This window comes from Ruditapes philippinarum, unplaced genomic scaffold (assembly GCF_026571515.1).
Source record: "Ruditapes philippinarum isolate M1 unplaced genomic scaffold, ASM2657151v2 ctg2715_1_1_1_1, whole genome shotgun sequence".
Lineage (NCBI taxonomy): Eukaryota > Metazoa > Mollusca > Bivalvia > Venerida > Veneridae > Ruditapes > Ruditapes philippinarum.
In genome coordinates, this window is record NW_026856692.1 from 333,210 (window position 1) to 360,700 (window position 27,491).

Genomic DNA, 27,491 nt, shown 5'->3' on the forward strand with positions numbered 1-27,491 from the left:
GATAACAGAAAAACGTTCCCCAATAATAATGATGGAATATCAAATCTGTTATGACATTCAGTACTTATATATTTGTAGTTTTTAAATCATCATATTTCATTAATGAAATTGTAATTTCTTATGTTCGTAATTTTACTTCAGTTTCACTGAATCATATAATAATTGATTGAACACCTATAGGAATTGAGATTTGAAACAAAAAGAAAATTAATAATCATGACAATTTAAGTAAAATCGTTTATTCAATCCCACTAAGTCGCACCTTGTTCTATTTTTTATATATTTTTTGGGGGGAAATGACTCAGAGTCTCATAGACTCCATGTTCACTGTCGTAAAATACTTTAATGTGAAATATTAAACATTTTCCCTGAAAATAAACGATAAATGCCTCAATCATCTTTTTTTAGAAGTTTAAAATGACGTCAAAGTAATTGTTTTAACATGAAATTTTAAAGCGTGTTTCCAAAGTGCCTGTTAGGAGATCACATATTACAGAATTTTGTACATGATATTCTTTAACAAGTGTCTTGTAATTAAATGAGTTAAATACAACGTTTAAAATGTCCTTTGGGGGACTTTTTCTAAAGAAATATTATCACTTTTTCCGTATGACGCCATACAATAATAACTATTCCATTTTTTTATATTCGGAACTTTATGAGTTCGGGGAGGGGGTTTGTTTGTTGTTGTTTTTTTAAAGAACAAATAACACTTAAAAGTGCACCTTTCGACATAAGTTGGTGTTGGTTTTTTATCGTTTGTTTTTATTATTTAAAAATATTTAAACAATAAAACATACACAACTGGAATGCCGGATCGATTTTTGAAAAATACTTCATCCAAAATGTAACAGTAATATTCAGATTGTATTCATATTAAAACTAACATTTTGATGCTATTTAAGAAATAATATATCCCAAACAGTGATTTTATCGCTCAATAACATCACTGTTTGGAGTTCGGATGCGAGGAATTATATCACGAGGGCGTAGCCCGAGTGATATAATGATGCGCATCCGAACGACAAACAGTGATGTTATCAAGCGATAAAATCACTAATTTGGATATATTATTTCGATTCTAACACGACATCAACAAATAAATGTTGCCGTACTTGATAGCTAAGCAAAATTGCGCCTGATTTGTTTCCGTACTTATTTTCAGCGCGTCGGATTTTTAGTGGTTACGTCGCGTGTATAATGATTACGTCACATGTCTAAATATAGAACGTCAAACTGTGCATCTGTTGCATAATAACACACACTTTCTGTTCTTCTATGTTCAATAGGGAAAAATGCGGGTCGTGTTAGAATTCATTATAATGGCCTAGTGTCTTAGAAGATGTTGTCAACAAAATTGTTATTTGTTATAATTTGTGCATATTTATGTGTATTTTTACGGATTGAGATATACTAGACCCGGTACAATACACATGCCTTGAAATACATGTAGTTCCGATTCTTTTAAAAAAATTCTTTTTATTATTTTTTGTTATATTATATTTTGGATTAGCGAACCGGGATATACAGAAGTAATAAGGGTTGAATATATTGCATATAGCTTACACCCACTTGCAAATATACAGACTAAAATCAATTTTAGAATCTTTCACATTTATATAAAAATAATAAAACATTCATTGTACGGCTTATTGTCCAGTAAAACACGATCGGCCTTCCTTCCGTTTGTCAATTGTAGATTTATAAGCATATAAAGACATGATATGTATATACACAATTTATCATCGCTATGATACAAATAATACTTAAATTAAGATCAGTAATACGTATCACAATTTAGCTGATATACGTTTTCAACAAATGTGCTCCTAATTTTTATTTTCTCATGGCTGTATCAATTTTAAGGATCTTTAGAGCCATTTTGTTATTAATCAAATTAAATATGTCTCTTTCTTGATATTAGATTGACATATTGCCTGTAATAATAATAGTTTTCCGATATAATCGCTTTAAAGTAATTATCATTTATACACTGTATAGTTTGGCGGTGATGATCTCATATACGATATTGATCATTATTCAACTTTGAAGATATATAAATCTGTAAACGCCTATTGTTGGCTTTTAATAGAAGTTAATTGTTTTCCATTGGCAACATGAGACTAAACACTTGATATTTACTATTATGATAAGTGTTTGGTAGAAGTCCTCGTCATATCTGTGCTGTTTACAATTGATTTAAGTTTCGGATTACATTTTACAGAAGTACATTAAAAATTAATAGAAAAACAGATTTTTATAATTACATTTTATCTAGATTTTTACTTGATAATATATCTAGTACTGTCAAAATATAATACCTTCGTACTCTTTAATCTAAGCTGTACTTTTCTTATTCCTGGTTATAGTGTAACAATTTCTTGTGTTGTTTTTCCTATCTATATTTATACAGTCTAAGTATCTGCTAAATCATAAATATACCTTACTGAACTTACCTACATTATAGTAATTATATACCTTTGCATTTCAGGATTGCTTGCAGCTGAAAATATACCTAGTTTTGAGAGTATAGGTAGCCAATGAAGCGAATTATTGACCTGATACTGATGGCAAATGAATTTAGTGCAAAGTTCCTTTTTTTAATTGATAATTTTGTGGGTTTTCCCCCCGCTAAAATCATTGGTGGTCATATTTTGAATAACAGTCTTTTTATAATTCAAATTCTTGAGCTAAGTACTCTTTCAAATGGAATCATATAGAAACATTTATCTGAATTTGATTGATGTCTTTTTGTTATTATTAATACAGAATATTTGACATAAGGTTACATACAAAATTCATTTGTCATCTACGTTCTTTACTTGCGTGGTCCATTGCGGGCAAGCGTTCGACACAATATCTATGCATGCTTGCAGCGAGTTGTTGTTCCTACTTGTATATCTACATATATATCTCTCTCTATGCTCTACCTATATTCTAATATCTCCTCTTCCTACTGCCTACCTCTAATTCTGTAATCTTTTCAGTGTTACTCATCTCTTTATATTCGTTTGAAATTTATATATTTGAATACACAAAATGTAAGTTGATATATATATAAACGCCGAAAATGTTACTGAACTTCTTCGAGGCTTGAATGATGCGGATGACCGTTCAAATAATCATGTTGCGTAATAATTGTTTAGTAATTATAAACAGATTGAATTTAAAGTCTTAATATACTTTCTTATAAGAATAACATAAAAGGAAAAAACTAGAGACATGATAAACCATAAAAACACAAGGTTTTTCATAAAATATTCAGTGCTGTCCTAAAGCGAATATTAAGTCATAAATGTGCAATAAGAATAAATATAGATTTGCAGTTAATCTTGATCGTGCGTTCTATGACCGAAAAGACATTGTCAATAGCCTCTGTTCAAATATTTGTCTTCTGTATAAGAAATTGTAGAAGTAACTTTGACACTGCAGACAGAACAATGTAATTTTACACCAAATATGGAAGTTGGCATAATTTTTGACAGATGATAAGAAATTTCCTACGGAGAAACTAATATATAATTCAGGATGAGATATTCTGTTCCAGTGCCACGTCGACTATACCATTGATCAGAGAACTTTATACAGGGGCCTTGATTACTGTCGTAAATTCTCCTGTTTAACAACTAAAACACTAGAAATCAATTATAATTATGAGGGAACATGCTCATCTGTTTGTTTGCCACAAAGACTCAGTTTGATGTGTGTTTACATGAATTTATAGGAAATTGTAAAAGAAATGTAAATAATAAACTGCAAATTAAGGCAAATAAAGCATACGGAGGTAAAGGAATGGTTTTAGAGAAATAGATAATAGGATTGAGGAAAGCCTAGCACGTTTAATGAATGGGAACAAGACACATGTTTGAAAATGGCCACGGGGCGGCTCTTCGATTATCGGAAAATTAATTAATATGATATCTTACACTGGTCTTTGAGAATACAAATTAAAAGCCTGCATGTTATTTAGAACATTATAAATGAAACGAGTAATTACTAGAATAAACGAATCATCAAAAGCACTCTTGACATCTTTAAAAGTACTTTTCTATATAGAAATTAACCGCGTGAGGTACAATTTGTTACAAATGCTGTAAATAAATATTAATTTGATTTTTTTTTCATAATTAGCTTCGCTACACGTGGTCTTACTCAATTCTTTAAATCGTTTGAAATATTTTGCTACAGCTTTTACGACAGGGTGCTCGAAGTATTATATAGAATAGATTATAGTTATTTAGCTGTAAATGTTAAATGAACGTGTATGGGCCGTCCATGGCTAAGTGGTTACGGTCGCTGCATTCAAATCACTTGCCCCTCACCAGTGTATGTTCGAGTTCCGCTAGGGACTCTAGATTCATTCATGTTAGGAAGCTATCTAACAGAACGCCGGTGGTTTTACTCGGGTACCCGCTCATAATTGAAATAATGCACGGAGGGGCACCTGAGTTCTTTCTCCACCATGTAAGAAGGAAAGTCGCTATACATGTATGGCCCATACTATGTTGGTGCGATGCAAAACCAAAAGAAAAAAAACAACTGCACCAGACGTAAATGTCCTAACAGCAACAGTTTTTTTTATCTCTAGTGATCTTGTTGATCCTAAGATTTCACAATCTTTTACACTAATACGAGGGATGATCAAAAATTAACCGGACTTTGTAAATGATTCGTTACCTGTTTAATGAATTTACATAAAAATACACGGAACATAAATCGGAATCTATTCCCTAAATGATACAAAAAATACCAACAAGAAATATAAACAAATAAAAAAGTTATGCAGTTAGTGTCATGTACATGTAAAGCAATGCGGCGCACGGTATAACTTTGAAATTGACGTTAACGACGTCACAAGCGTATTTTCCCTAACGGAGTAGTTTTTTACTCATTCACATAGTATGCCAATAAGTGGAACAGTCATATTGTTGATGCGGCGGATCCACTGCCTATATATATTTCTGTACAAGTGGGTAACATATTGTATCGTAAAAGAATGGATGATGATAAAGAACTCCTGTAATGACGCAAATTTCCGTTCTTTCCTTCTGTAACTTGATTGCTGGAAAAATTGCACATGCACTAAACTATATTTTGTATTACAAATAATGTAAAATAATGTTGCTGAATGATATTGTATCATACATAAGAAAACATAAAAGGATAATACAACTATGAACAAAATTGTCATTATTTTAATATAAATAAAACGCATAGCCGAGTTTGAACTGTACCTGTCTAATTGTTGACACAATTTCTCAAAAAAAAATTACTGCGTAAAATAAGAAAATAATTGATACAATTGTAAACCAAGAATACAATATATGTAATTAATGCATTAACTATTATCATTTTAAAATCCTTAGAGTTGACTGCACCGTCCCGTAGCTACTTCGAACATCGTTGACAATGTCCTCAGTCAATAGACTTGTCATTTTTCAACGTCTTGGCGATTGACGTCACCAACGTCCTTGAAAATTTCTTTTTTCGTCTCTCCCTTACTTGTTTTCTATTTCTCTATTACCCTTAATTAATTTTTTATGCTAATGAAAAAATATGCTGTTGCTTTCTGGAACTTTTCCCTTGATAGCCATAATCTTTTTCTACGTTTTAAACAGTTTCTCGTCTTACTTTTGACAAATTTTTCTTATTGATCGATTTTCGAGACATTCAGACGACATAATTTTAACGGGAGTTTTTCATTAACATGTGACGTTTGAATTGTGGTTGCAAATATAAAAATGATTTAAATGAAGTCATTTTTACTGACAACGTCAAAGATATGGTTCATGACGTTTTGGCGTATTTTGAAATCTAAATGTGCCATATTGTAAAATATACGCAGCTTAAAGCGCCTGGTGTCAAGGCGAATGTACGCACTGCGCCGGGTATGCGTTACCATGGTTTTTGAATTTGCTGTAACGGACAAGTTTTTAACGTTATCAGATTAGATAAAGCATCAGTTTACAGGTATTGTTTTCCGGTTAAGTGTGATATATAACAATAAGTGATGTGTTGAAAATTCTTCAATTGACAGTCACAGTCCGGTTTATTTTTGATCATCCCTCGTATATTGATGTTATGTAAATTAAACATAATTGTATCAGAATAATGATTTACAGCATTTACAACATTAATATCAGCTACGCTTACATTTACATGTTTTAAATGATAAGGTAAAGTGAGCTGATAACTTCGTAACTAACTTTATAACAACATTTAAGTATACTTAGATGAAATCTGACAATAATTACTACTTTGAAATTTCTGTCGTTGGTTTGAGACTTCTACGTGAATGAATATTATAAAATTATCATCTCGTGTTGGCCGGGGATGTATAACTCGTGTATATCAGACGTACCCACGTGACATAAATAATTTAATAATCTCATCCTTCAATGACTGATGACCGTATCGCCTTATAGAGAAGTTTTGACAGCGAATTTATCATAAATTTTCTAAGAGTGCAAACGTTCAGGCAGAAAAGGAAAGAAGTTTTTTGTTGTTTTTTTTTTTTTTTAATTGAAACGGCATAACTTCATTCGCAAGGTTTTAGTTTATACTGAAATTGTATGCACTGACTGCGCAACTAAAGCGTAAGAGCAGTATAATGCGGATATGTAGTAAATATGCGGCCCGTATTTCCGTAATTTTTTACACTCGCGATTTGTTGTGTCTAACCTGTATATACAGTAAACTAATTATAACTGTTATATTTTCTTTTTCAGATAACATGTATACTCATCTGCACCGACTTCTGAACTTTTTTATATATAAGCACATCTTGTAATTGTCAATTGTGTGATTTTACAGATTTGTATTGTTTACTCCTTGCGGTTTTTCTTTCACAGAAAAAACTACGATCGCACTGAAATGAGTCCAGTAAAGTAAAGATCATTAAGTAAATATGCATATATTTGGTTTTGAGGAATTCATAATATTTTTATACTGATTTACAAAACAAGTTCCGTAATATTCCGTTATATCAAGGTGGGGCTACCGAATGTAAACGTGTTTATATTTATAATATTTCAAAGTCGCAGTAATTTAACATTCTACTTTGCTGGTCTCATACTACAATGTTTAATTGCTTAACGAATGGATCAGTCTAAAATGTTATTTTAATAACATTTTATGTTAAAGCAGCTTGCCACCAGATGAGCCAAAGTATGTCAATAAAATAAAACTTGAGAAAAATGTACTAATATTTAAGAAAAAGTTTTAAAAAATCAAGATTCAAGTAATAATTTTTATGTTTTGTGCGATTAATGACTAATTTTTCAGTATTTACAACAATATTTTTACTGCGTTACTAACACAGTATGTGTTATTTTTGCATATTGTTACCTCTTTTTGGCATTTTACGCGGGTTGAACGTGCCATTGATAATGTTAATGGCTTCGTTTGGGTTACTTCACCGTGTTTTGCTTTTAAATTCATTTTTAACATTTTCAAAAAAATATCATGAATCTGGAGGCATGCCGATTTATGTATTATACACGTTTCTATACAATTTGTTTAACTTTACGAGGAGAGCCTTTTTTGTCTGGTCCATTCGTTGAGTTAACATGTATTACACCGCACAATTTATATCTTTGGTCATAGTGAATACAAATTGTATTGATGTGAACTAATCAAGTACATTCAGTATTATTTCAAGTATTGTTACATGTGTACCGCTATTTCTCTACCTTCTATCTTCTCTTACTCAAATTGTAATATATAAACAAAGAAATGTATAAGTGGAATTGCATATATATAATAGTATATATATATAAATATATACTATTAAGTATTCGAAAAACAAATACAGTTGTGTTATTAACAGATATTTACTATAAATACTGTTAATTATAACTGTTGATTATTACTTTGATGTTTTAATTAAAAAATACGAAAGGCCGATTATGCTGTTTTCTTGATTAGATATAGCTATATTTTCACTTCAGTATAGTGCAAATCGCAGATGATTATAGAAATGATTGTTCAGAGTAAAGGCTTTCATTCAAAAACATAACAACACGGAAGAATACATTTGTATTTAAAAAAGGTTCGCGTCGATATTTTTGTTTACATATAATAAGAACAATATCGAGATATCATTGTTCCCATATTTGTCTGACAAATCACTGGACGCTTTGATAGCATTCCATGATACTAGAGAACGAACCGCCTGCGGATGGCATGATAGAATGATTTAAGAACACTTCACGGTCTACAGAAGCGATCTCCAATATGGGATCACCTTGGAGCCACGCGCTTTGAAGAGCGATCAATAAGACTGAAGATGTCCATGAAAGGATAAACGCCACTCCAAACATTAAGATATCTCCAATGAAAAGCGCAGCGGATGAAATTAGAAAATTCTCACAAGGAAAAATTGAATGATGCTTTTCTTTGGTCTGAATAGCCTGTTTTCATAAGTTTGTAAAGTAATCGAACGGAAGAGTCCTAGGTTTGATTAAATGGCTTTTTTCTTTGGTGATGTCATTTCATTCACTATCACCTCGTCAGTGCAAAAGAGGGTGATCTTTTATTTATCCTCACTCTTGGAGACACGTGTGCATATATAAATCAGAAAAAAAAATTAAACGTGTTTAACGAATCTAATTTAGTTATATCAGAACGCTTGATTAAATTATTTTTCTTTGTTTTAAATGGAATTGTGTAAACGATGTTACGAATTCTTTGTTTCTAAAATAGTTAAAACTTTTTTGTGCTTCTACTTTCACTTAATCATATCTTCTATTAGTTCCGCTTCTGAAGAATTCCATTTTGTTCGGATTTTTGTGATGATAAACAAGACTGCAGTTCTGAACAATCACGAGGAAATGTTGTTTTGCATGAATCATGCATAAATCATGCTGATAGAGATATTTATGACGATAACGATATTCTGCGATATTCGGCAAGATGATAAACTTAATCTTCCCGAACAAGATCACGTGTTCCCATATAATGTAAATTGTTCCTTTTTTCTGAATAAACAAAAATGCTTGACGCGACTTTTGGCATCATAAAACACATTTATTCCATTGTTATAAGATAAATCAATTTAGTATATTTCCTAGAAAACTACTCGATATTTATTAAGTTCTCTTATGTTAGACAATCTTGAATTGAGAAAGAAATACACGTATTGATATATTAAGATGTGGCACGGCTTTGGGATGATAGATGGTCGCTCTATGGGTTACGCAGGCACAATGGTTATATGTCTCAATTTTTGATATTACTGTTATTTGGCTCCATTTCTGGCGTTTAAAATCAATATTGAAAGGGGAAAAAATCTCAAACATAGCTATTAAAGTTTGAGATTGGTGTAATGCGGCTGAACGTTTATGCGTAATCATTAAGCTATTTTGTTGTTCGACAATATTTTGTGTATGGTGAAGAGATAAATAAAGTATGTGTCGTTAATTGATATATCAATACTTTTAATGATGTATTTGTTTTATATTTCTTACTTCTTCTTTGACGATAGTTGAACGTTTTTTTTTTCGTTTATTTTCTTGATAGGAAATATCTATACTTTCATGGTTATGCTCAAATATACACTTTTAAAGATCGTTATTTAGTTTACGGGGAACCGTGAGCATAAACCACAACGTAATGTATGTTTGAGATATAACAAACAATGCGGGATATGAACGATTATTCATGTGAAGTAAATGATAGCTTTCGGAGATGAAAAATCGATGTAAAATTACAGGTCCGTAAAAGGCAACAGGCCAATTTTGTATGAATAATACCTCATACTCAATGATTTCAACATTTAGGAAATCTTATTACCATCATATTTCTTCTTGTACATAGTCTGTAGCTATCTGCTCAAAACGTTTCTTATGATATTCAATGGCAACATATTTTGAGAATAACAATCAATTTTAGATTGGTACATACTTTATTTGCAGTATTATATTTTTTAAAGACGGACCCAAAATAAATAACGTACAAGATTCTATATTAAATAGTTCTAAATATATTGATTTTAAAGGTCTTAAGATCAAATGTAAAAACTCGCAAGGTAATTTTGTTACTGCAGTTTAATATAATTTAATAAAAATCACAGCTTAAATTGTGAAAGGAGGAGTGAATTATGTCTATGTATTTTAACGTTTTGAATGTTTATATTTAAACGTTTACTTTTATAACAAATGCTAATATATTTTTAATCAGATTTCATTATGCAGCTAACTGAACTGTTCTTATATATATATGAATAAACATCCTTTTTTGTAGGTAAAATTGGTAAGTATAAAAAATACAATAAATTAAATAACATAAGCTCCCATGATAAATTCAGTATTTCCTAACTCTAGTGCATGCTGTTATTGTCAAACCTCCGTATACACACATTTCTTGTTTAGTTTAAACACTCATCTACTAATTATGTATGTTTTAGCGTTTGGGTTGGAGCCAAGTTTTGATGTCCCTGTGATCAATGTAACAGTACAGGAAGGAGATGTTGGCGTCTTGCCGTGTTCTGTTGACTACCTCGGGGAACACAAGGTAAAATAGAGAAAATAAGAAGCCATAAAGAAGTCCAAAGCGGCGACATTGAAAATGTTGCAAGATTCGGTTTGATTGAGTTGTTCCTGGTCGGTACTATCAAGTACAAACTACTTTCCACGCCCGTAGCACCGACTTAAGTATAATTCAATATTAAAACATGAAAATGTGAAATTTTAAATTTAGAAACAGATGTGTTCAAATGGCGATTATCGCATCCTTTATATCGTTCTTGTGCTAACAATCAATGTCTGTGTAAGTTTGTCTGAACTCGAAACGGGAGCTCTAAATGTCTGCAATTTTCACATATGGTATATACTTATACAGTAGAGCTAGATAGACCGGATGTTCTCTCTTCACAATTTCTTTACCTTAGATTAAACATAGTTTAACAAAGTGAGAGGATTGTGAACCTCTATATTTATTCCATTGACTTCAATGAGTATGTGGTACATTTGTTTACCTTTTAGCAATTGGTTTGTTTATCTTTATTTCTGATTTATAAAATAATTTATACAGTATAGAGATATATGCGAGCTATGATATTTGGACAAATGTGAATGTCAACAGACATATTATATTCACTCGGAACAACTTTGCATATTCCTTCAGTTTTCCTCATCTCTAAAAGTTGATATATAATTATGTCTTTTCCCTGTTAGATGACAGTGAGTCGTAAAATACTTGGAAAGCGTTTGCCTCATGAAATTAAATCCATTCGGATACGTTATGTTGCTACTTTAATTCCGGAAATTGGCTCCTATTTGGATCATTTTAATAGTGATATTAGACCCCCATTTGCATAGTTATTCAGAAATTGTATAATAAAATTTTATTACACTCCGGGGAGGATTTTATCATAAGATAAAATAGTTTTCCATGTACAAGAAAACACGATCATTAGCTGCTGTGTGACAGGGATGTTACTTTAAAAAAGAATGATAAATTTAAATTTGTTAAATAGAGAAAACATAATTTATCAATATAATTAAGTCTCTTCATTTCAACGGTTTTTGCTTGTTTACACATATATAAATGTTCTGCACTGTTATAAAAACTAATTAAACATGATATTTAATCATTTATGTCACACTAAAAATGTACTTTGCAACACGAGGTATAACTATCTATATTACAGCAACATTCTAAGTTTTATATACATTCTATAACTCATGAATTATCCGGTAACTTAAATAAATAAAAATTTCAAAATACACGAAGCAATAATTTCATTTCTTGAATAAGGAAGAATTTAGGACTGTTATTTTAGGTCGCTTCTATTGCCTTATGTAAATAAACGTTGTAAGATGAGCATTACTAAGGAGAAACCAATTTAGCAAGAGTGTACTCCCTGTCATTTAAACACATTGTAAACATTTGCAATCCGGTATGCAAACAGTGTAGGAAGGCCTATAATTCAATAAGTCAATTAACTCGCTATATGTCCGTTTGACAAACTTTTTATTGAAGTAATATGATGATTTGTTGAAGAAGTTTCAGATCTGCACTATGTTCAAGTCGACGCTATTTCTGGTAATTGAATAATGCGTCAATTATTTTATCTGACATCTATCTTGGTAAACATTTTAGTGAAAGTTGCGTGTCCGATCTATCAATTTTGATAAAACAATTCTTGTACATTTGCTTTCAAACTTAATTTGAACCCTCTTTAACGTCGACATTTGAAGGAAGTTTCGATGATATGAATAAATCTATGACAGATTTTGTTTCATGTAACGTATTAAACTTGTACTTTTAACAAATTATATGTGTGCGATGTATCTTGAACAAGATTTTTATTTGTTCACATAAGCTATCTATTAACAGCCAGGCTTATTTGTGTATCCTATATTTCGTTTAGAACAATCAGTTTTCTGTAAACGCGTATTCCTTTGTCAATTATAACAACATTATTTAATGTGATAATTTGTGTCGTCATTTCAACTTTAGGTTGTATGGACTGACCAATGGTCAACATTACTGACACTAGATGACCGGCGTATAATAGATGATCCGAGAATTAGCATAGAGAGGCCTTACACCAAGGACTGGAACCTTCATATCAGAAAGACAAGCTATGCTGACCGTGGCCAGTATACATGTCAGATCAACACCAACCCTGTCAAGACAAAAACCGTCATGTTGATAGTCCTAGGTACGGAAACATGTGAACTAATTATTTTATACTCCTAAGGCTTCAGATATTTCGTTTGATACTTTCAAATACGTCGAATAATACTTATATTCCTTATAAATATCTTTGCATGTTTGATTGACGATATGCAATCTTTTGTTATTCCTGGTCACGTTATCTTCATTTCATGACGAAAAAGATTAATTATACCATATTTGAACGAAATTACAATCAATTGTTGTCCAAATGTTTGTAAATAAGGAAGTTATGACTCGTTAAAGTTATAAGCGGAGTGTTATTTTTCTAAATATATTACTTTAAACAGTTCTTCATCCAAGGTCTATCCTTAATGTTCTTGCTTTCTTTTAATAAACGTGCATTTCTTTTAAGCTTGAATGTCTTTACCTAGTATCTGAAAATCATATTTCGTTAGATATATGTTTGAAAAGGTTTAATAAAAGTATGAACGATTTTTGCATTCGCAAACTGACATACCTTTGAATTGATTTTGCCTATAGTTCCGTCCAAAATTATAAATGAGTTATCCAGTGGTGACAAGACAGTCCGGGAGGGTGAAACAGTGACTCTCGTCTGCAACGTTACCGGCGTTCCTACACCGGATGTCACGTGGTACAAATTACCAAATGAAGGCTCACAGAAGAAAGAAAGTTTGTAGATTGTTGCCTGTTGTTTTACCCTTCTTTTAATTAATAACTTTTTCTATGCTTAACAACATAACATCTGACATTCTCACTGTTCTCAATCGCTTCTAATTGATTGTCTTGTTATATTAAACCGATATTTGATATGTTTTGCATACAACATACTTGTTGATAAATTGTGCTGCCAAAATGCATTTTGTGCTTTTCATATTTTAAGACAATTAATTCCCTATTTATCAGAAACTGATATGATGTAGATAATTGCTAATACAAAAGATTCGTTCACACATGCAACCATTGTACTAATTTAGTACTTTATTGAATATTTATTTTACTGAATTTACTTATCTTGATTCAAATCAAATGAAAAACCCCGTTCGTCGTTTTTTTCTAAATTATTCATGTACATATGCACGATGATAGTCAGGAATTAAATGACTGTGGGTTCGAATCTAGCTAGTGTCGTTTCATGTGTTGATGTAATAAATCCATTTTGGTTACCTAAAGTCAGTAGTTTTCTCGTCAGAGAACAAATATCTTTCTTTACAAGTAATCTAGAGTCGCCGTATAACTTTAACATTGTAGATGTTCAAAAAAGCTATAATCAGTTGTTTCCAAAATAGAATAAAATTTGAAGAAACCCTATTTAAAAGATATAATGTTTTGTTGGAAGATCAGGTGCGCTATAAACAATATCGTATTAACGCCAGACACCTACGCTGCGAATCGTTGCAATTCACCTATCATGGTGCTTTGACGAAATGCTGTGACGACCTAATTTGTTTTATGATAGACACTTTACCAAGAACTTAAATATTTTTTTTTGTTTTTACAGAATTTGTTCAAACTTGAACTTTGTTTTTATTTATGTTAATTGAACAAATTCAGTTAAGTTTAAAGGCGCAAGAATTTGAAGTAGCATTAATGTCCTGAAATTCAGCTACAATGCTTTTGTAGAATCAATGTTTGAAAAAAAGCACATTTGAAGAGGACAAAGTATTTTCAATGACTACACAGTTACAGGAAATAAAATGACAATGATATTACAAGATAATATCCAGTTTTTGGTCTTCTCAAGCAACCAGCAATCAAGCATATATAATACGATATTTGAGCCTCGTCACGACAAAACCAACATAATGTGTTTGCGACCAGCATGGATCCAGACCAGCATGCGCATCCGCGCAGTTTGATCAGGATCCACGCTGTTTGCTATCAGTTTCTCTACTTGTTATAGGGTCTGTAAGCGAACAGCATGGATCCTGATCAGACTGCGCGGATGCGCAGACTGGTCTGGATCTATGCTGGTCGCAAACCCATTATGTTGGTTTTGTCGTGACGCTGCTCATTTATTTAATTTAGGAAATAGATGTATATGATTTATTGTTGAAGCATATCTTAGTTATATATGATTAACACGAAATTTCTAATTTCTAGGACTTCATTTATATTTTATGTTCTAATACAAAGTAAACAATACTATCATGATTTAAAATAAACGGAGACATACAGACTTCAGTATATGTAATAACATGTTTACTAGAACATGTTTACTGGGCAGAAACAGTACTGAAATATTCAAGTATACAAGTAACATAGAAACAACCACTATCGTTTTCTAGCGTTTTCTTTTGCTTTTGAGAGAAAATCACACACGTCTTTCAAATTATTCTTTTTTGTTTAACAAATAATATATATTTTTCTTGCTAATTTAGAAGACCTTTTTAGTCCTTTCGTCATTTTTGTGTACAATTTCTAGTTTCCCTAGAGTGGCTATGCATGTTATGTCCTCAGCCTGCATGTTTATCAATCCATTTATTTGTTTGTTTTTCTACCCAGGTCTCCTCTTAATTGATTTGTTTTGTTCTATTGTTTCCCTCAGGGCTAGACCTGGACCCCGGTTCTTATACACTCATCAGATCCTGTGCGTACACACTCCATCAAACAGGTATACTCAGCCTTCGGCTCCGTTGTCTTTGTCTAGAAATTTTAGATGGCTTTGACATCAGATAATTAAAGTAACACTTTATGAGACTAATCTATCTTAGAATTCAAGACTTTCTTAAAGCAATCCCTCAAACAAGTTAAGTTCTTTCACATTTAAAATGACACTTTTTGCTTATCATTCTGTTATAAAGTAAACATCGCTATAAAATCGTAAACCTGTACGTTTTTATTGGAGTTAAGGAATCGAGGTTTAGAATGAAGTAATGTGTATTCAACCAACAAACTAGGTAACTTTTTATGTAACCAGTGTCGGATATTCAGGTCATATCTTACACTTTTATTATTATTTTGAAGTTAATTTAAAGATATTATTTTCTTTTTATAATGCTCTATTTTTATCCATCAATATTTCCTGAATTATGGGTAACTCTGTCAATAAACAAAATAATAAAATAAAAGATAAAATAAACGCCAAATATTTGTTAAGCAAGTAAATTCTTTTTGTTCATTTTCAGTTAAAATCATTCTTTTTATTAACTGAACAGTGCATCAGCTAATTGCATTGTGTTATATTAAAATTCGTCATTTATTTTAGATGTTTGAATAATTTATTAAACATTACAGAGTACCTTTTTGAGGATAACAGGGAAGGGCGTAATATGTTTGTAAACGTGATAGGTTACATTTCAACAGAAATGGATGGTATAGAATTAATGTTGCACTAGAGTGTCGCTGTAGAACCGCTTTGAATCACGTGTTTCATTACGTCACAAATTACGTCACACTTTACGTCAGTAGAACTACAAAATGTACTTGAACATTACATTTCTGTAGGCAGACTTTTTTAGAATCTGGCTTTTTGTCTTCATATTTGCTTTTTGACGTCTTTATCGAATTTTATGCTATCAAGAAAAATCTATTTGAAATATCATAACTTAAGCGCCAGGTTTTGAATTAGTTAAATATTCAAAAGTAAGACTTGCTTTGTACAACTTAGAAAGCTGTTTTTATAGTAGAGAAGTCTGTATGTCCCCGCTTTTATGCCCTCAAAATTTCCGAGATGCAAACACTTAAACTTTATATTATAAATTATTTGTTAGTGTTACTACAATTTTTCTTTACCACTGTTCTATTTTATAATCTGTTTTTAACAAGTGATATATATTCATAAATACAAATACATTAAATGAATATTCTTATGCATTTTTTTAAAATTAAGACATACAGGCTCTCTCAAAACATTTGACATCTTAATGAAATAGACAATGTGTAGTTGCAGGAAAAAAATAACACAAATTTAAATTAAAACAATCTAGTTGTTTTCCAAAACTTTTTCTGAAATTTGCCTTCTAGATTAGAATTGTGTGGATTTGTTGTTTGCTAACTATTTAGCTGTGTGGTAGGATACTGAAGAATACAAAACAGTGTGTGGAAATAAAGTAGACTTTTCTACATGGCAGACTAGCTTAGATTTGCTCTTGGTGTTTTAGATTTAGGCCGCAACGAGATCAATTTTATGATAAATATTTTAGATTTTGACTTTTCACTTTATAAACACTTTTACAATTTTACTTCCCAAAAGTTTTAGCTTTATTTAAAATTTATATATTATGCGTTTTAGAAGAACGAAATATCAGTCTTCTTTTTCTATTACTATTGATTTTCACTCTATTTTCTGTGTTTTATTTAGTACAAACCAAATGTCGTGTTAATTTCGTGTAGTTTTTGTTAATTCCCGAAAACGATAACAAATGTTTTATTATATAATTTCATAAAGCTTGTATCCATTTAATTTGCCCTAATATTTAATTTTAAACAATATTTTTTATTGTTTTTTCCTCATGTGAATGACAATTTGATTGGACAGGAAAATAATTACAGTATTTAAGGAAATACTTGCTATCAAGTTGACAATGAAACGCTATATAACATGCAAAGTTATGCAAAGTTATTCATGCTAGATATTTATTCTATCTCGTAGGAAATTATAACAAATCATTTATTATCCTGTCCAATCAATACCCTGTCATTAAAACCCTTTGATTTGATGTAAATAAACATATTTAAATAAGATAAATCATTTTCTATAATAAATAAAATTGTTTCTGTTTTAGGAATAGGTACAACAGGTGAAGTGTTGATAATTCACAATGTATCCAGATATTGTGACGGTACATATGAATGTGTAGCATATAATAATGTAGAACCGGCTGTTACACGACAGATTAAGGTGTTTGTTGAGTGTAAGTATACTAAAAATATATATTTTCTTTACATTCATTCATGAATGCCATTTCTTAATCTGGAAAAAAGGTAGTTCGGATATGTTTAGTCAAATCTAAGTTTCGACTTATGATTACCAAATCTTTCAAATAATCATATTATATTTGCAATTAAAGTTAATTGATGACAGTTTAATTAAGCAATTTGAAGATTATTTGCTCAAGAAACAGTCTAAAACATACCAAAATAAAACTCATTTAAGAACAGTATGGTTTCTGAATACATACTGAAACATAGGTTCGCCTCTGATTTGTCAGTGTTTTAAGCAAAGCCAACCAAGGGCCACCATATACATGTACATGTATAGTTTTATTCACAAGAGAGTATTAGACACAACATAGAACAATATTTAATACAGCATGATATAACTAGAATAATCAGTTTCGGATGTATAAATGTCATGTCTGTCATATAGTGTATATTTTTTATTGATATAAGATATAAATAACTGCTAATGTGAAGATATGACGTATTATTATATGTTTTTGTTAGTTAATGACACGTCATAAGAAACGCCATTGTGATAATTATCATATAAGTGGTTAATTGATTCGTAATGCCTTGATTTTACTGCCAACATCAAATTACACCTTAGCCTCCGGCACTCGTATCATGATAATCTAAAACAAATAGCACATATCTGTTCATTCTGTAAACATACGAAAATGTCTGCTTGTCGATTATTATATTCAGAATACAATATTTCAGCAAATCAAACACATTGCAGATTTCTTTCTTGTAATGACGTAATGATAAAATTTATGTATGTTATATGACATTACAGAATTATAACAGAATATCTGTTACAGGAGAAAATTAGGCGCTAATTGAGCGTTAGTATTACTCGATTAGTAAATTGGTTTGTCGCAGGAAATAAAGGGAACTATCAAAATAAGAAACATAGGCAAATTAGGAAGTGAAAGGATATTTATCTTAGGACATAAGATAGATTATAGCCGGCTGATTTATAATTATGTTAGGAAACAGTCTATGACCAAGAGAAATTCAGCGTTCGTCCAAGGTGTTAATGCCATTACCGATGCGTAAAAATATAGTACTAGATTTAACCTTAAAATCATTTTTCATGTGTAATTCTTTCTTAATGTACCTTCACATTGATACAAATATATTTATCAAACGGATTTGACCTTTTAGTACATTAAAAAGGTAGATAAATTCTCGGTAGATTGTATAAGTGAAAAACGTTGAAATTTTTATTGCTCTAAAGCCTCCTGAACAATAATAACTGTTTATGATAAAAAAAATCAACAATCTTATTTGTCCCACACAAGAAAGAAATCTTTAAGTAACTTTTGTTTCGACTGATTGTTTACTTTTTATATCAATATCGTTAGGGACATATCTGGAAGAACTATCAACTAACTTAAAATAATCCATATCATGCAATTTGGTTCAAATTGGACTAGGATCATCCCTGTTTTTGTTTAATTTTGCACAGAGTTTATATGCGTAGTAATATTTTTTACGCTGAGGAAAGACAAGAAAATACATTTTAATTTAATGATGCACAATATGCCACAGGAAAACTTTAATTTTTAGTTCTTAAAGCTGTTAACTCATGTTACTTTTTGACAGTAAGTGTAGTTATGCTTTAGTATTTTGTATGGAAGACAAAATACTTCTATATTTACATTTTTGCTACTTTTATGACCGATAATTACAAATTCAGTCCTACTTTCTTCAGATGATAAGCATCCAACATGCTCTCAAACCATAACATAAATATTAAAATTATCATATTTGTCTATTCTGAAGAAGGAAACAGATATTATGATGTGCCTTTAAGGAGTGGAACAGCAAATATATAATTTTATGTAGTTTTGAATGCTTTGAGAGTTTATGTACAAGATCAGGCGTCTCTTTTGATATTTTTGTTTTAAAATAACTGCCTGTGGAACAAAATGCTAACTGAACAATAACTCCTCAAACGAAAACGTTTCAAAAAATAAATGATTTTGATTAAAAGATACATAACAGGACTTTGCAATCCCCGGTATATACCGGGTCAGACTGTAACTGCAGGTTACATGGCAGCCAGGTCAATCTGCAAATCTAGGTTCCATATATAGGTTGCCATTTTCTGTTTCAAAGGCTGAAATTTTATATAAAAAAATAAAAATAATAAAAAAAAAACAACAACAACAACAAATTTATGTAAAATTTTGTTAATATTTTTCAGTTGCACCGGAAGTATCTTTACCTACAAAAAGGCTAGGACAGTTTCTTGGGAGAGAGACTATTTTAGACTGTGAAATAACAGCTTATCCACACGCCATCATGAACTGGAGGAAAGGCGAGGAGGATATTGACTTTTTTAACAAAGAAAAATATCAGGTATTTTATCATGCGGGTGAAAGAACAAATTTATTTTCTCAAAATTGTAGTTTTTTTTATAAATAAGCGTGACTTTGAATAAAACAAAAATTGTGTCATAACGATTTATTTTTTAATTGTTTTCAATTTCCCTACAACTGAATACAATATGTATGAAAAAGAGATAATTTAGACAAATGCAATATAACTCTTTATGTTTTTTATGCTATTAAAATGTATTAATTGCTTAAAGTGTTAAACTGTTTCCCTCATTTATCATCGTTGCTATTTTTTAGTCATTATTTAAGTTAAACATTTCTTGAAATGAAGTTTTTTTTTCTAGCGATGAAAAGGCTTTTTTATGTAGCTATTTCAGCTGCAAAGCAGACCTCAAGGACTTAAATATATTTACAAAATGAACTGATATTTATTACCGCGTATGAATATTTCATGAAGACAGATTAGTTTTAATGACACTTTAAAGTTATTATTCACTACTATATGGTAAATGGTTTTACCTCGCCTTGAAAAAAGAAAAATGATACACTGTCAGACAAATTAAACGAAATGATGAATAATTAATGATTCTCTAGAATAAGGATTTTTTTGTAAACATTTTTATATCAAACATGCTGAATATTGTAATAGAAAATAAAATAAACATAGCAATACTTTCAGACATGCATCACGTGTTTTGTCCCATGGCATTGAATATATGAGCCGTGCCATGACAAAACCAACGTAATGCGTTTGCGACCAGCATCCGCGCAGTCTGATCAGGTTCTATGCTGTTCGCTTACAAACCCTATTACAAGTAGAGATACTGATAGCGAACAGCATGGATCCTGATCAGACTGCGCGGATGCGCAGGCTGGTCTGGATCCATGCTGGTCGCAAACCCATTATGTTGGTTTTGTCATGGCGCGGCTCAATTATATGAAAATGCTGTTTGCCGAATAAAGTCGATCATGTAGGAGTTGATAACTCAGCTGATCCCCATGTGGTGGAATGGTTAACTCTCATTGTTATGCTGTCAGATATTACAACGACCTTTGACCTTTTATTTCTCTTCTCACATATCCTTTTAAAGGGTCTATTAAACTGATCACGTGCGTGCACGTGCTCAATATATAACAAAAAAAAGCTGTTAATGTCTTATTTGAGCTGTCAAGTATCGGCTCGGTTCAAAATTTCAGGTATAAAAAATATGGAAAAATGGAAAAGTTATATTTTTTGTAACGTTTGGTTGATAATAAGGCGTGTTTAGCATCACGTGATACCTTTCTAGGAATGCCAAACTATCACATGTGAAAAAACGAGACAAAATTGGATTGGACACCTTCATTACTCCTTTGGCTGTCTTCTAAATTCATTGCATTTACTTAAACTTTTACACCAAGCTAAATTAAAAGTGAACACTTTTAAAACGACACATATGAATACAAAACTGGAGTTTGAAACGCTAAAAATAACCGAATTCAATTTGGCAATGAATTTTAATTTGGCAAACTGAAAATCTGGATTGGCTCGAAATCCATTTTGGCCGAGAATGTTTTCGCTTAATAATAGCACGAAAAAAGGGTTGATGCAACATAAAGTTAATTAGATTGTCAAGAATGTTTTAACACGGGTTTTGAACTAAAACAAGTCCTTCCAAAAACATTTTATGAGTCCCAAATTAATGTTAGAACGCTTGGCGCTGAAAATGTTCTATCAAAGTCGTGAGGTACATTACCTTTATTAATTTTACGAGTTAAATAATATTATTAAACATATCTAGTCAGCCGTCTGTATTATGTTGGAATGTCTGATTTGACCGCCAATTTAGTATACTGTGACACCTCAGACCATTTTTATTGAAATATTTTTTTATGTTCATTCATAGGATTGTCAATGCAATAATATGTATATTTTGATATATATTTTCAGGTTGAACTGTACAGTGGAAATGACGAAAGTACCCGGAAGACACTTAGTTTAAGGGTTAGGGATATTCATGAGGAGGATTATGGTGAATATACATGCTATGCTGAAAATAAAATTGGCAGTGATAAGGAAACTATGCTGTTATATGGTATGTTTAATATGTTTCTAAATAAAACACAATGTTCATTTTAACATAGTTTGTCCTGATGAAACCAGTCTCGTGGATAGACAACTATCGTACATATATCTTTGGTGGTTTCATGAATTTTTATAACTACCGTTTATAAACAGTGGTTAATAATTGTAGCTTGCGTGCATTATAAACTACCGTTCGTAAACTTTCTTGCATTTTCAACAATCTTTCATTTCATTGACGGTGAGTGTTAATGGAAACATGCATTTACACATCCGTTCATAAACAGTTGGAAATAAATGGAAACATTTATGTACAACTACCGCTCATAAACAGACTGTTGTCGTAGCTTTCGTTCATAAACAGAGAGTGTTGATGGTAGCTTGCATTAACAACTGCCGATCATAAACGCTATATATTATGTTAGCATGTATGATCATAAACATACTCTCTGAAATCTAGCATTTCCCGAGTTTTGACTATATAAGTAGCACACTTTTACCGTACCTATTCATTTACATGACATTGAGTTTACTGAATAGTATGTTTTTCAGAATTATAATACTTTTGTGCCTTTCATTTGGAATAAATTCTGTGTCAAATACAGAGGTCATTGCATAGATACGTAATAAGATCTTAAAACACTATAATTTTAATTACAGAAATTGAAAAAAAGTTCATAAGTGGATGTTGTTTACAATGTGTTATTGTTTTCATTCAAAATGAAATGTTATAACATTTCGCTTTTTAAGTTTCTATTTGTAACTAGAAAAAAAAATCTACAAATTAACACATTACAAAGTGGAAAAGGTTTCAGTTTAAAACAGGTGACATTTATCATATCATAAATCAAACAGTTACCAGACAAAGTTCATTAATTTTATTACGAAGATATGTTTAAAAGTTTCAAATGTTTTAAAGACATGCTGATGACAAATGCTTTTGTTGCAATGGATGTCATGATAAACGTTCTCAATTATTTCCCTACAAATTTATTTTACATTAACAATCACGAAATACCGCAAAGCTTTCTAAAAATTAGATAAACCGTTAAACTAAATTTTTGATGTATCTGTTAACAAATAAGGAGCGTGATATCGGCGTTACCTTTAACACCATCAAAATATACTCTCATAAGTTATCGTAATACTTTCATAGATATGTCTAACTTATCTAGAACAAATAGCTTTACCCATTATATAAGATCATATCCATAAACTAAAATAATATAAGTTAATTTAGATATGATATTATTGATATTTTTGAAATCACTACTACTTTCGAGGGTCTTAAAAGAAAGTAATTTCTGCTTAGAAGCTACAAAGCACTATGCATCGATTACATATTATAGAAAATAAAGAGTATCTCTCATTTCCAACAAATAAATTATTAAATTAGTAATTAACTAAGTAAATTAGGCATTAGTTATTAATTAAATAAAATAGTAAATTAGTAATTGATTAAATAATTATAAATTAGTAATAAATGCTCATAATACCAACCAATTATGAAAAAATGTAACTAAAGTAAGCCTTACAAAATACACATTGCCCGTATCTGAAATACAAAAACATATACCATTTATTAACACTGGTTAGAAGATTAAACATTTTTGTAAACTGAGTGATAACTTCCGGTATCATTACTTTTATTTCAGATTACGCTACTCATGAAATGAAGAAGACTACACCGTCTAAAAGACCTCCTCTAATTGACCCGCCTGTATCTAAACCAAACATTCCATTACATTCAGACGGAAGAGGTACAGGAAAAACATTTATCACAATAGATGGATCCAGAAAGCCTATTCTTCACGATACCAACAGGAATGATGCCCACAGACGTCTCAGACCGGGTAATGACGATTCTGTGTACGAAAATGAAGTAGCAAAGCGCACAGGATCTCGAGCTGTGAAATGCTCTGGCACATTTGTTACTATCTGTATGTTTAGTGCACTGCATGTCTGCCTTTGTTTAGCTTTCTGTTCATCATTATCAAACTCTTTAATAAGTAAAGGGCCGGTGCTTATTATTTTTCAGCTATTTTTACCCATGTATTTTTTTGTTTTGTTCTATTCTTTGTCTTGAAACGATATTTTGCTAGTGTCTTTACATTCCCGTGTTTAAGGTTTTATTGTAACAATTTTATTAAGTATATATAGATGATATTGGCTTGTTTTGCATGGAAAATCAAAACATATTTCACAGAATGTACATCAGATGCAATAATTTCTTTTTTGCAAAATAAGCAAATGGTCTATTTAATTAATGCGCATTTACTGGACGTTTTCAAAATTGATGTGACAATGTTCATGCTGAAAAATTATCCTGACATTTTATTTTTTATATGATGTGCGAAAATATTTATTTACAACCGCAATCATATACATTTTACTTTTGATGAAGTTTATTCCTGGCGAATTTTTCTTTATTTTTTATTATATCATTTTTCATCCGCTTTAAAAACTAGTCCTGCTACACTTACTTTAATTCTTCTAAAATCATGTTATAAATGGTGTTATTTGACTCCAAAAAAGGTAAGGCAGTTTCAAGATATCGTTTATTTTTAGTTAAAAATTTTAAGGTAGATATTTTATGTCCGTTCTTTTCAGTGGTGTTCTTTGTGTTTCCATGTTTTTCTATTTTATGTTAATTAAAATAAAAACTTGCTGGCACATAATTATTGCTTAACTTTAACTTTATTTATACATGTCAAATCAAGTTTATTCTTTTCTAACAAAATCATTTATACTCTGATAATTTGCTGTGAATCAATCATGGAAATAACCACAATATCTGTTTAACATATCGGAGATGTTCAGATTTTCTAGATTAGAGATTTGTTTCCCTTATGCTGTCAGTTTACTATTCATTTAATTGTTTCCAGATATTAACGCAAGTTTCCCCTGATTTCTGATTGCTGTGATATCTTTTATATATAACCTCTGCTATTCAAAGTATCCCACATGCTTGTTGCTTTTTATAATCGTGTTTAGAATATATAATTCCGCCTACACATAATTCTAAACTAAGCTTTGATCCTTTCTTGAATGATAAACTAGTATATATATCGAACCTTATTAGCAATATTATAAATTTACGCCTAACTTATAAGTTACAACAATTCATCTTGTGTCAAAGATTACTGTTTATTTGGATAAGGGTGTAACTTTTGTTAAGAAATATGAGTACATCGCTTGTCTTGAGACAGTGCTCGCACCCAAACCCCACCCCAGTCTGGATTCTCGGATCTGCATTTTAGTGTATTTTTAATTTTTAAATCATAGACACAGTGAAATGATTGACTTTATTTGGCTTTCAGCTTCCCTCCTAAGAAATCATAATTCTTACTTTTTGCATTGTGAGGTGCGGTTTCGTTTTTCTGTAAATTGGTTTTATTTAAAGCGTTCCTGTCTAGCACGTATGCGTGTGATTTCTAAATTATGTATAAAGTATGTCTAAAACCAGTGATTACTTTTCATGGACTGTAGATTAAATTTAAACTTTGGGTGTTATTATGTTATTATTTTTACTTTGTAAACTTGTTAAAGGGAATGGTAAATGAGCGAAACCAGCGTAAACTATTGAATACATTGTATATAGTACATTACATTATATGAAACATTTCAAGATTCATATAATAAACGCATGTTCAGGAGGTAGACATTTTATCAGAAATCCTATGTTACATTTAAAATATAAATTTTACAGAATTTCACATAAAAGTTTTCCATAGTATTCCATCATGTACAATATCACCCTTATTCATTACATTAAATGTTTATTTCATATGTACACAAGTACGAGTATATGACAATGTTAAAAACTTTAGTATGGTTACGAAAAAAGAACTTCATTTAACGTGTGATTGGTTTTAATTATTTTTATCATGTAGATAACCAAAACATTATAATTGATTGTTTTGTTTTATTTTCAGGTGAAGGGGAAGGTACGGCATCCATGAGCCATGCCAGTGAGTCAAGTGGTCACGTGACATTAAATTCAGTATTATGCGCTTTAAGCCTTATTACGTCAAACCTTGTGCTACTTATGCTTTTATAGCTTAAAACAATGCCTGTAAGTTAAAAGAAAAGATACGTTTCATTCAACAGACAATAGAGGAACAATCGAAGCAGTTTGCTCAACGTAATTAAACGACAAAAAGTTTGTGTTTGTTTTAAATTGTTTGTTGGTTAAGATTCAGAATATAACTTTCAATAACTTTCAATATCTGTAGCCAAAGAACTAAATGGCGTCGGGTACATTTATTGTGACGTGATCATTAGAGAACACTTAATAAGTGCCTCTATGTAAATGTAAATTAGTGATCACGAATGTCTGTAAATCGTTAAAAAATATGTCAAAAAACCCCCTTACAAATAAACATGCGTTTGTGTGTCAACACAGATGAAAATATGGATATCAGATGTGTGAGTGCTAGGATTTTATGTGACCCAAATGTAATTGGATTATATTCTTAACAATATGAATTGTACATGGGATTTCTGTGACGTAAGCGATGAATGTTGACACTAGAAGAGTATCAGATCATTAACATGCACATCTTAACATTTAACTGTATCTTACAGTCAGAATAACCCGGCATGCTTGAGATGTATTACATGTTACAGATTCTTACACTTAAAACAATATTTCTTCTATTTCCTATGTGCATCGTTGTGCTTTTTAATTGATATACTTACATGACAGCAAATGTTACGACTGCTTGTAGACATTTGAGGTGCTTGCCCATTATAATTGTGTAATCAATCATTACTTTTCTACAAATACTTCTATACTGTATTAGCAACCAAATGTGTACCAACTTTTGCACTAAAGTAACTTAATAAAGGCGATATTAAGAGAACCCCGTATGAACAATGAACCCCGTTCTTAACAATTTTATGTTACTTTGTATTTCAGATACTGTGCATAGAAATCATAAAGGGCATTTATATAGATCAATCATTATAATAAATCACCGATTCTCCATCTGTTATACTACTCTAACATGTATTATATCAAATGTAACATTCCGATCAAAATGTGTTTTCCTTTTATAAAAAGAAAACAAACGAAAAAACAACGGAAAACATAGGACTTCAAAGCAGTAGCTTAAATGGAGGCTACAAATGTTTTGACTGCAATATAAGTAACAATATTATTGGTATCGTTCTAATAGAGTGAAAAGGTAGTTCTAAATATCTATTATTGTTTATATCGCAAGTTTCTAGTATTGTCATTAGATATGATAGACATATAAAATATAATAGTATAATTTCTGAGAAGTTTATTTTTTTTCTTTTTCATTAATATTAAGGAATTCTAGTATGTTGATGGTTGTTTAGTTTTGTTTAATATTATCTATACAATAATCGGTTGTTTTTGTATGATTATTTCATTTTCTTGTGGTTATTTCGCTTGTTTGCAAGTTTGTATTGTTTTTGTTTAAATATTTGAAGAAAAAATATTTTAATACGTTATTTTTGTGTGTAAATCAATGTAAATACTTTCAGAAATATATTTGGTTAGTACTTTTTTACCTTTTTATGGAAACGTG

At 30.7% G+C, this 27,491-nt stretch overlaps 1 protein-coding gene across 9 annotated transcripts in view; it reads left to right on the forward strand.

Annotated features, from left to right (window-relative positions):
- Window positions 1-26,982, forward strand: part of LOC132747378 (limbic system-associated membrane protein-like) — a 43,518-nt gene extending 16,536 nt beyond the window's left edge. For 4 of the 9 annotated variants that reach the window (XM_060736735.1, XM_060736734.1, XM_060736737.1 and 1 more), the window contains 11 exons: window positions 2,492-2,533; window positions 10,406-10,512; window positions 12,463-12,667; window positions 13,165-13,314; window positions 15,191-15,256; window positions 15,880-15,957; window positions 17,370-17,498; window positions 19,739-19,893; window positions 21,802-21,946; window positions 23,589-23,873; window positions 25,869-26,982. In XM_060736735.1, the coding sequence (XP_060592718.1) occupies window positions 2,492-2,533; window positions 10,406-10,512; window positions 12,463-12,667; window positions 13,165-13,314; window positions 15,191-15,256; window positions 15,880-15,957; window positions 17,370-17,498; window positions 19,739-19,893; window positions 21,802-21,946; window positions 23,589-23,873; window positions 25,869-25,993 (1,487 nt within the window). In that variant the 3' untranslated portion in view covers window positions 25,994-26,982. The remainder of the gene's footprint in view (window positions 1-2,491; window positions 2,534-10,405; window positions 10,513-12,462; window positions 12,668-13,164; window positions 13,315-15,190; window positions 15,257-15,879; window positions 15,958-17,369; window positions 17,499-19,738; window positions 19,894-21,801; window positions 21,947-23,588; window positions 23,874-25,868) is intronic. The other 5 variants (XM_060736739.1, XM_060736738.1, XM_060736741.1 and 2 more) reach the window with 4 other exon arrangements.
- Window positions 26,983-27,491: the final 509 nt, after the last annotated feature.